Source organism: Podarcis pityusensis (assembly GCF_964106645.2).
Source record: "Podarcis pityusensis genome assembly, chromosome: 14".
Classification (NCBI taxonomy): Eukaryota; Metazoa; Chordata; class Lepidosauria; order Squamata; family Lacertidae; genus Podarcis; species Podarcis pityusensis.
In genome coordinates this window covers 47,123,628-47,135,035 of record NC_138039.1, presented here as the reverse complement: position 1 = coordinate 47,135,035, position 11,408 = coordinate 47,123,628, and the positions used below count along the sequence as shown (strand labels likewise).

General features: G+C 45.2%; 1 protein-coding gene across 1 annotated transcript in view; it reads left to right on the top strand.

The window, feature by feature from the left end:
• Nucleotides 1-1,239: 1,239 nt before the first annotated feature.
• The window catches only part of WDR72 (WD repeat domain 72), a gene marked incomplete at its 5' end in the record, with an annotated part of 75,472 nt that continues 65,303 nt past the window's right edge, over nt 1,240-11,408 (top strand). The window contains 5 exons of the mRNA XM_080980330.1: nt 1,240-1,395; nt 2,863-2,969; nt 5,540-5,618; nt 6,992-7,166; nt 9,531-9,607. Coding sequence (XP_080836456.1) covers nt 1,240-1,395; nt 2,863-2,969; nt 5,540-5,618; nt 6,992-7,166; nt 9,531-9,607 — 594 coding nt within the window. The remainder of the gene's footprint in view (nt 1,396-2,862; nt 2,970-5,539; nt 5,619-6,991; nt 7,167-9,530; nt 9,608-11,408) is intronic.

Genomic DNA, 11,408 nt, shown 5'->3' with positions numbered 1-11,408 from the left:
CCTCCCAGGCCATTCTTCTGGCCCACCTCCCCAGAAATCACAGCATTTCCATCTTGTGTGACTTCTGACTTCTTCTGCCTCTGTAAATGAAAGCTGGTGTGTTCCATCTTAAAGTCCCCCAACTTTAAGACACACACTTCTTTGATATGCCCCACCCATCTACTAGGCATTGACTGAACAACTTCCCTTTAAGTTAACACCCACCCAGCTGCATCTTCTGGTTCCACAGGTCTTAAGAGCATCTTCCTGGCTAAGAGCAAACTCTGCCCATTGGCTGTGGCAAGCAGGCAGCTCGTCACTCATGGCCACCTGAGCTCAAACATCATGCATATGGCTTATGGACAGTGCTCCTTTCTTCCTGCCTTTGACCAGCTAAGGATGCTGTCTGCTTCATCCCACTCTAGAGTATATGAGCATTTTGGGACTCTCCGCTATAGTCTGCAGCTAGATAGCTGTTTATATCCTTTTTGTCTCTTAGATCCTATTCTTAATTCTAAAAAAAAAATGTTTCTTTCATCTGGTATTGAAGTGAGTTTCTGATGGGCTCCTTCACCAACTAAGGTGGGGCAAGTCCATGAAAAGTGAGCTGTGTTGTGGCCTGCAGAGCAGGAAGGGAGTTGTCCTCATCCAGTGTTATGTACTGAAGTTCTCACCCTGGGCCAGCAGGGGGATACTGTAGATAGTTATGCAAATGAAGGATCGAAAGTGACGTTCAGTGATTGGATAGTTTGTATGCAAATGAAGGATCGAAAGTGACGTTCAGTGATTGGATAGTTTTAGAAAGTTGCAACAGTTACATTGTTCTGGAGCTCTATATAAGCAGGCTGACTGAGCCCTTCAGTTCAGTTCTGTTCTGGCATCTGAATGAAGAAGAGCTGTTTGAAGAATCGCTGTGTCGTCTGATATGTTCACCCACAACTTACCATCCAGGAAGGTAGTTCTATCTTCCAAGTCAAGTGTGAGAGGACTAAGGGAGGCAGCGGCAGCAGAAGCATTGTCTTGTTTTTGTTGTGCAATTGGTAAGCACCTTGGCAAGAAGATGGACTCTAAATATATTCAGCAAATAAGAGAGATCTCTGGAATAACCAGCTTTTCTTCCACCCAAAACAATGGGGCCAGGTGGAGGGGAGAGAGTTCCACAGGGGTGGTGCAATGACTGAGAAAGCTAAATAATAATAATCTCTCTCTATTCAACTGACTGCTGAATGCCCTTTCCTTTTGTTTTTAGGTTAGCTCACCATGAAGACCTCAGTTCAGCTTGTGACATTGTGGGGGAACCGAGCCCCAGCTCACAGCATCACAGCCATCTTGATCACGGAAGACCAGAGAACCATTGTTACGGGGAGTCAAGAAGGACAAATCTGCCTCTGGGACCTGTCATCATCAGACCTGAAGGTTTGTGGTATTGCAGGGGAGTCAGTCCTCTTGCTGCCCCATCCTATCATGTCTTCCTTTCCTCTTTCCTTCCCATGAGGCCTCTTATAGCTACCGTGCCCAAGACATGACACATCCGTGGTCAGAAATCCCTGTGGAAGAAACCCTTCTCAAATAATATTTCCCATGGTATATAAAACTATTAGCAGTACTATTTTTGAACAGCCACTTTAGAACATGGGCTTGTCGTGAGATATCAGAGGTTGTATGAATCTCCTTCCCCAGAAGGGCTCAAAGTAACCCCAGAAGCACCAGTCCCCCTCTCCTCCTCTCAGCAGCAGGAAATCTGCTCTGTGTAGCCGAAGAAAAGCCACTTCCGCCCTTCGGAGGAGGTGGAGTTGTGGGCTTCACGGCCCCAGCCTCCACGCGATTGGGGGATTCCTGGCCGCGTCACCTCCTGGCCAGCCAATCGGCTGGCTCTGGGTGTGTGGCCTGCCCGATTTAAACCAGGACGCAGCCGGGGATCTCCCTCTTTGCTGCCTGCCACCTGTTCCTGCTTTTCCCACCCTCCCTCCTTATAAGGTTTTCATTCCTTGACCTTGCTATGGACCTTGGTTGGTCGCTGTTGAGGGGCCTGGTAGGAATTTTTCCACTTAGCAAATTGGCACCAGCCACTTGGTTTTCACCTACCTTGTAGCAAATCGTCACAACTTTCTTGGTACAGTGGTGCCTCGCAAGACGAAATTAATCCATTCCGCGAGTCTCTTCGTCTTGTGGTTTTTTCGTCTTGCGAAGCACGGCTATTAGCGGCTTAGCGGCTATTAGCGGCTTAGCGGCTTAGCGGCTATTAGTGGCTTTAAGAAAAAGGAAACAAACTCTCAAGAACTCGCAAGACGTTTCGTCTTGCGAAGCAAGCCCATAGGGAAATTCGTCTTGCGGAACGACTCAAAAAACGGAAAACTCTTTTGTCTAGCGAGTTTTTCGTCTTGTGAGGCATTCGTCTTGCGGGGCACCACTGTATTGGCGGTTAGGCATTGGTATTGCTTTGTAGATGTAAGAGGGGAGGTAGCGCCATCACCTGCCCCACATATTGAAAGGTAGTCCGATATAGGATCCTGGGGGGCGTGGCCCTGTCCGAAGCCTGGGGAGGTGAGGGCCTAAGGCACGCCCCCTATCGGTGACCCTGGGGGAGTTCCTAGTTGATGTGCATCAGCAGGACTCCCCCTACTGGTGGTTAACCCTTCCTGGACTTCAAGTGGACGGGCTGAATTCGGATATAGTTGGTTAGGACCAATGCCTAAGCCAATACTGCTCATCACCTGTAACCAATAAAGTTGTGGCCTTATTTAGCCCATTAACCTTAACAATTGTGTCATGTGTCATTATTTCCAGGGGGGGGGCAGCGGGAACTCGCCACGCAAGAATTTTTACTCGTGTGTCCTTAGAAAACAGCCACTCTGACATTGCTGCATGGTTTTGCTGTTCTAGATTTCATCAAAGCAAATGCTCTTTGGTCACACGGCGTCAGTGACCTGCTTGGCCAAGGCGAGGGACTTTGAGAAGCATCCATACGTGGTCAGTGCTACTGAGAACGGGTCAGTCGCTTTGCATTTCCCATGATGTGCAACCATCTCTTCATTTCAACGGTGGGAATAACCAGAGTGGCAAGGAAGGATGCAATCTCTTCTTGAACAGTAGGCTGGTGATTCGTGGCTTTGGGGAAGAGCGGTCCTTGCTAGACAGGATCCATCAGGAACATTTCCTGGAGGAGCCCCATGGAAGATGGTTCTGCTACACCTTCCCCTGGGGACAGTCTTGGGGGGAGAGTCCTTAGAGCATGAAGGTCTGGTAGATGTAGCAAAACAAAACGAGTTCTCCAATATGCCACAGCCTGTAAACATAAGTGCATATATAAAAAGCATGTTTTTGAGCTCTTCGGTCTCTGAATATGTGCACCTGAGAATGATGAATGCCTGTGTGAGATAAAATATTTTAAAACCACCCTTCACCCAAGGATTCCTAGGCAGTATACAATAAGCATGAATAAAAGTATTCTTACACAACATAAACACAATAAAATCAGTGGCCTTCATAGCAAACAGAAAGGCAAAAACCCTAAAAACTACTGAGCAGGACTAAGGCAACATAATAATTTAAAATCCCTCAGCATATAAGAATGTCTTCTTAACCTAACATCCAAAAGATGTAGAGACAGCCCCAGTCTTGCCCCTTTGAGGAGGGCATTCTGAAGCCACCACAGAAAAGACCTTGTCCTCCTGTCTTCATGCATCAAGAATGTTTGCTAGAGCATGGTATTGGCTGAAGATTGTGAGACATTTTAAGTCAAGCTGCTGGCACACTCAGAGGTGCTCCTTCGGGCATTTGGGTTAATGCCAGCTTCTTGACCTGAGCTCAGAAGCCAGCCAGCCAATGTTGTTTGCTTTCAAAATATGAAAATACCTGGCTGAAGCAGTTTAAGTACTGCAATGTGCTTCCGTGAAGTAGCTTGTGTGGTTATAATTGTATGTGTCCCAGTAAATGTGATGAAAGTTGATGTTTACCAATAATGGGATGCGACAGGAAAGAAATGTTCGGGCTTTGGACATTTGGATAAACCACTGGATTTCATCATAATACCCACTATGTCTTCCTAACCTCACTTTTCAGAATGAATTTCATAGTGGCATTAATAATAATAATAATAATAATAATTTATTTATTTATTTATTTATTTATTTATTTATTTATTTATACCCCGCCCATCTGGCTGAGTTTCCCCAGCCACTCTGGGTGGCTCCTGATTATTAAAAACAATACAGCATTAAATTATTAATTGAAGGATGATAAAGGGTGGAGATATTTAAACATGATCTTGGGGCCCTTCACAGAGGCTGGTGCATCTGTGGACATTTCTAACAGAAGGTCATTCTGGTGGTCAGTCTGCAAGGTCCAAGATGTATCTTTCTGGATGTTTGTGATGGTGCTGACAACCCACATAACATCACAATGGGCTGAGAAAGAAACAGAGAGGCTGCCAGGGGTTTGCATGTATGGATGCACTAGGGCTTTCTTGCTCTTCAAAATAATAGTGCCAAATTAAATAGATTTAGGCTGCATTCCTATACTGCACTTATTTCCAAGTAAACATGCATAGGATTGGGCTGTGAAAACATTTTGATAGACCTAACAGAAGGCCTGTTTACTAAATTTGAAATAATTTGCACAATACAATAAAATAATAAAGCTTCAGCAATATGCGCTCACGACCCTTGAATTCACACTGATGGTTCTGCAATGAGGTGCACATCTTACAGCTGTCCTCAGGGTGTCACTGTTTGTTCTTTGCCCAGGTTGACACGTTTTTCTGAGCAGCCCTGATCCTGGGCAGAGAGAAAGGGGAGGGAGGATGCTTTGCAAAGCAGGCAGTTCAAGTTTAGTGAAATGAAAATCACTTTCTGCTCTTCCAGTAAATGATAGCTGCAGTGACAAGTTGACGAGCTGTAATGGGAGCCATAATGGCCGCTTTTGTCACAGGCCTGTCGTGCCCTTGCAGGTAGCTATGGCAGCAGCCAGCTGCAATTTCCAAAGCAAAGTGAGGCTGTGCTGCTGTTGCTCCTGCTGTCTGGCCTCCTCCCTCCACCCCAATAAACAGCAGCAGTTTCCCTCAGGTTTCCCTCTGCAAGTCAGCCACACAAATGGTTGGTCCTTTGTGCCGAGGAAAATCACCCAAGCCACAAGAAATTATTATTCTGACTAGGTAAAGGTACCCCTGGCCGTTAAGTCCAGTTGCAGACGACTCTGGGGTTGCGGAGCTCATCTCGCTTTACTGACTGAGGGAGCCAGCTTCCGGGTCATGTGGCCAGCATGACTAAGCTGCTTCTGGTGAACCAGAGCAGCACATGGAAACGCTGTTTACCTTCCCGCCAGAGCGGTACCTATTTATCTACTTACACTTTGACGTGGTTTCGAACTGCTAGGTTGGCAGGAGCAGGGACCAAGCAACGGGAGCTCACCCCGTCACTGGGATTCGAACCACGACCTTCTGATCAGCAAGCCCTTGGCTCTGTGGTTTAACCCACTGCGCCACCCGCGTCCCATTATTTTGACTACTTGGCTACAAATCATATCAGATGGAGAGTAACAACAAACTATTTTTTTTTGACAGGGAAATGTGCGTCTGGAATGTTATCTGTGGGCGGTGTGTGGAGAGCACAAGGCTACCCTTTCGGCACACAGCGATTTGTGTAAGTACAGCCAACTTCACGGTGAAGAACTTCTGTCCATCTGCCCATTGGGACTCTCTGTACCCAGCCTGGATGATGCTTCTTCCATATGTTTTTTAAAATAAAAAAACCAGATCCACTGAAATGCTGTCCTTCCTGGAGCAGATTGGGTCACTAGAATCTCAGCAAAACAACCACCATTGGTACTAGCACCCAGAGCTGTCTGAATACAGGCTACCTCTTTATTTGCTGTGCAATGTCTCATTGGTGCAGCTGTTCCTGTGGGCCCTTTCAGCCTGCTGGTCTTTGTCCTCAGTGCCAGGAGTTAGCTGTTCCCAGCACTGCAGGGGCAAATCATTGGGCTGGGTAGAGGTGGAAGCTCCACTGGTGGCCCCCTCCCCCCCAACAGGCCAATGAAGGCCAGAGAGGAGGGAGGGAAACAGGTCAAGCTGGGCACCTGCTAGAGAGGTGGCTGATGTGGATGCCACTGCTGAGGAAACATATCAAAGTGCCACACCTGCTGCCCCTGGATATCCTCTCCTTCTCACCCATGGGGCAGAGCAGATGCACACCTACTGGCAAACTCAGCTGAGGACCTCAGGATATGGCAAGGATGAGCACCTGGACAACAGGAACCCAGCAGTCTCTTTCCAAAGAGATCAAAACAAGCCACAAGGGAGGTTCCAAAACCTCTTGGGTACATTCGGCAGGCAGGCGAGAAATCTTACCTGCTGGCCCCAATCCAGCTGCTTGCAGGAAAGCTGCAGGTGCCTTTTCTGTGCAGCAGAGCACATTTTAGCATTTTTTTCATAGGCTTTGAAGTGTGTCCAGTGTGGCTTCTGCCCGTGGATTTGGACGGGTTGCAACCATTTCTCGACAATTGTCAAGCGTACACAATGCTCATGCTGTTTGTATGAGTTGTATTCCATTTGCCGCTTTGGGGTTATTTGGGTCCTGATTCTATTATAAGCTGTACAAGTGTATTGTACGGCATTGGAGAGGGCTGGGGGTGGGAAGGGAGATGCATGGGCACCAATGGGGTGTAAATCCATGGCATGGGCTTCCCTATGGAGGTCTATTCATTTGCCAGGGAGGTGCCAGGAGTCTCTCTTTTGTCCACCTTTGTCACAGCACAAGAGGTTTGGGCTTTGGAATAGGAATGGTCATCCTAGGGTAGTGGTGTCAGTCTTCTTGGGGAGTTCTCAGTGCAAAGCAACACTTCGGAAGCCCTCGTTGGAGTCAGCCAATTCCCCACCCAAGGGCAGCCAAAAGGCATTTTAATGTGGGCGACAACATTTTGCTTTCTAGCATGCACACCAGAGCCCCATGACCGAAAGCAATCCCTCAGCGGTCTTCTTGTGGCTAACCTGTTGTGGCTTTCCCCCTTTGCTCAGTATTACCACAGCTCGTTCCGCATGACGGGAGAGGGCTGGCTCCTCTGCTGTGGGCAATATAACGATATCCTCATCATCGATGCCAAAGCGCTGTCTGTGCTTCACACCTTGACGTCCTCCCAGTCTTCGGATTGGATCAGCTGCATGTGCTTAGTGCATTCCCCTCGCATCCAAGGTAGGTCAAAGCTGTGGGAATGTTCAGGGATGCAGGAGAGGATATATTGTCTGATTATATCCTTTTCCAACTTGTGTTAACAAGTTCACAATTTAGCAGAGTAACATTCCCCTTTTTAAACTTGCAGTGGATGTGTTTGCTCAGGCTTGCTAAAGCCTCTATAATAACTGTTCTGGTATTTCCCCCTTATTCCCTCATAAAAGATAAGACACGACACAGTCTTCTACAAAAGTATAAAAAGAGCTTACTCACATATCATTCTGTTCACAATTGGATCCCAGAAGGCAGACTTAGCTTAGAAAAGTAACATACACTTGGAAACTATTCCATAAGAGACAGTCCCTTTGTTCTCTCTTGGCTGGAGCCAAGAGAGAATGCAGATGTTGCTTCTTCAATACATGTAGTGAAAGAGAGAGAGATAGCTGCCCTGCCGTGTGCTTTTGTTGTTACCTGCACAGGTGAGGCCACACCCACCTCTAGTCACATGCAGAGGAAGTCTGTCCCAGCGCAGAAGGAAACAGGAAGTTTACCTGCTGGCTGGACAAACATTTCTCCCCATGTGTAAACATGTTCACTCTAGGAATGTTGTACTTGGCTGCTCCTGTGTTTCACATCCCACAAAAGCTGGATGTTTCTGTGGGACTGAGGCCAAAGGCTCTTCACCAGGCAGGGCCAGGACCAAAAGGACAGGCTGTGGCATCCCTGCTGCAGACACTGTGGCTGCAAAGCAGAATCTCAGCTGAGTGGTCGTGCAACTGCTGGCCAACCAGTCTGTTCCTTTGGCCCTCCCAGCTGGTTTCCACCTGAGCCCTGCTTTCTCCAGGCCTTCAGCTTCCTCCTTGACACCTTTTGCTACTCTCTGCTGCCCCCTCTGCACCTTTCTCCCTAGTCTCTGCCCTGCTTTCCCCACTTATTCCTGTTCCTTTCTGTAGGGATGGATTTCGGCACTAGGAGAGGATATATGGCTTAGTTCTTACCCTACCTTGCTCATGTGAGTGAGATCAGCAGAGTACCGTACTTGAAAGCTAAGCTTTTGAGGGGCCTGAAGGCACCTTGGCCCCTAGGAGTTGGCTTGCATGCTTGGGAGACGGCTGTTGTCAGGGGAATCATTATGAACTGGCAGCTGCAAGAACCAATATTTTGTGCAACCATAAGGAAAGAGCTGGGGGGAGCTGGGGGGAACAGCTTCCAGTCAGGAGGAAAGGTGGCTCGTTGGCATTAGCTAGAGATATAACATCTATATGGATCAATGGGAGAAATTGTGGAGGGAGGATATCAAATTTACGATGTGCTATGATCTGAGAGAAAATATTATGAAAATGCTATACAGATGGCACCACACTCCAGCAAAACTTGCAAAGATGTGTAAAACAGACCACCAATTTGCCGGAGGTGTAAAGATGGTATAGGGTCATATATGCACATGTGGTGGGAATGCACAGCCATTAAAGAATTTTGGAATAACATCTACAATGAATTAAAAGAACTATTTAAGTTTTCATTTAAGAAAAAGCCTGAAACCTTCCTCCTGGGAATAATGTCACCAGAAATCAAAAAAGAAATTAGATCACTTTTTATGTACACAACAGTAGCAGCCAGGATCTTAATTGCAAGAAACTGGAAAAGTGACAAAACACCTACGATAAATGAGTGGCAGGTCCAAATGATAGAATATTTACAGATCGCCATGATGACAGGGAGAATTAGAGGTTATCCAAAACAGAAAGTACAGAAAGAATGGAAAATCTTTAAAGAGTATCTGGAAAAACATTACAATAACAAATATCTCCTGGCAGAAATATAATGTTTTTTGATATCTGACGAAAACAAAGAAAGCAACACAATAATTTGGAACTGTGTGTGAAAAAATAGTAGAAATAATAACACAATGAGTCTAATCGAAAGTCAAATGTGTTTCTTTTCTTTTTTTCTTTTCCTCTCCCCCCCCTTCTTTTCTCTTTTTTGTGCCTCCTTTCTTGGTCTTTCTCTCTTTGATCTGTTAAGAAAGAGATTAAGAGATAAAAGTGTAATATGAAAACTTCAGTAAGTTAAAAGTGATGTTGTGTGTAATTTTTCTACTACTATTTATATATTGTTAAAATTGGTTAATTGTAATGAATTAATGTAGCAATTACTGTGGTTTTTTCCTTTGTTATTGTTGAATTCTTTTTTTTTTTTAAAGAGATCCTGTTCTATGGCTTCATCCTAACCAGCATGTTTGCTCCTTCGTTTCACACAGCCAGCCCATATCCTCCTGCCTCTCCCCCTCATCCATGCCCCTTGCCCTTTTGTTCCGGCTCTATCCCCTTGCTGTGTGGATTGCTCTTCCCATTGAAAATATGTCTCTGTTGCTTTTTCTCACAGAGGACTCCTTAATAGCCGTCTCTGCAACAGGAACCCTTAAAGTCTGGGATCTGTCCTCATCAGTTAGCAGGATACGGGTAAGGAGCTACAATCTGGGCTGGCAGGCCCCATATGTCAAAATTCTAAATTCTGTCCCTTGTGAAATGTTGTACTAGTTTTCTGCAGCTACTTGATTTTTAGCTTTTATTCAGAATCAGAATTTTTGAATCATCTGCAATGAGCAGTGGCTGGAAGAGGAGGAGAAGGATAATGCAGATTATGGCTAGAAGAACGAGGAAGGGCCCTGGGACTCTTAAATCCGGAGGCTTCTGCAGTCAGCACAGTGTCACAATTCTGATTGCTAGATTTATATTTATTTAAGTTATTTTCATCCAGACTTTTAGGGTCAAACCTAAGGAACTCTGATTAAAACATTAATATGATTAATAGCAAAACAATCCACAAAATAGTAGTCTGCCAACAAAAACGTCAGTGAAACACTCGATGGAGTCAAGACTTTTTAAAGCATCCATTTGAAAAGTACAAGGGAGGCAGGGGAGGAGGATATAACGTGCTGGAGGGATGTGGAGTCACCACCGAAAAAGCCCTGCTAACCTGATTGTAGCAGTGGACCACCAAGCTGGACCTCTAGGCTGGGCAGCGTCATGTGGCTCTAGGTGGTCCTTCAAGCGGCCTGATCCCAAGGCATATTAGGGAGCATATAAAGTGTCATACCAGCACTTTAATTTGAGCCTGAAAATAAATGCATTGTGTGTGCAATTCTTGCAGTGTGTGGATTGGGAGGGCCTTGAGTTCAAAAAGTTGTGGCAACTTTCTCTCAAGACACCTTGGGATGCTGGGCTTTGATAGTCAAGAATCACATGAAAGCCTTGACTGATCCACTCAAGCCACAAATAGTAACTTAGATTGGCCTCTTTAATGAGAGAATTCCTCATGGAGAGCCACACCTGAAAAGGCTCTGCAGCACCCTGTAGCAACTGGCCCTGAGCACCTGTGGAGAGCCACATGGGAGCAAGAGCATCATCTTCATGGCTTCTTGCAATTTCAGAGGAAGGGATGGAGATGTGAGGGAGAGTTTAAGCACTCATCATGGAGCTTCAAGAACTCCGGTCGTGGGGTGTGCAGAGAATCTACAGGCCGTGGGATCAGGTGCATAACACCTGGGGAACCAAGCTGTGAAAATAACTTCCCAGTCTACGGGATTGCTTGATACTTTGATACTGTCTTTGAGCAAAGGGAAACACAGCAACCCCACAGCCTTGGAAAATGGTTTCTGTCTATTAAATAAGTCCATCTCTCACTTTGTCAGGCAGACATTCTGTGCCGTTTCTGTATTAAAATAAGATTGTTATAAAAAAATAATTAAAAAAAACTCCTTCCTCCTCCTCAGCCTCAGACCCTCAGACTACTTTTTGCTAAAAGTCTGGTGCTATGCTGTTTTTTTCTGTGTGTAATTATTGGTATGTTTTAAACAGATTTTATATATGTATATAGTTCTAATTCTAATTGTGTATGTGTATAAGTTTTTTATTAAATCTCCAAAAAAATTCCAAAACATTTATTGTCATGTACAATTTCTCCCCAACATAAATTTCTTCTTAATTTCCCACCCCTCCTTTCCCAATTTTTGTTTTGGGTTGTTGTTTTTATTTTTGTTATGTATTTTGTGGTTTTATATCTTGATTTTATTCTGTGAACTGCCCTGAGACCCCTGGGTATAGGGCGGTATATAGATGCAATGAATAATAATAATAATAATAATAATAATAATAATAATAAATAATAAATAATACTTCTTATCAGCTGTTTTACAATACATATGTTTTTATTATCTAAACTTCACTATCGTTAGATCTTTCAGTAATCCACTGCTTATAT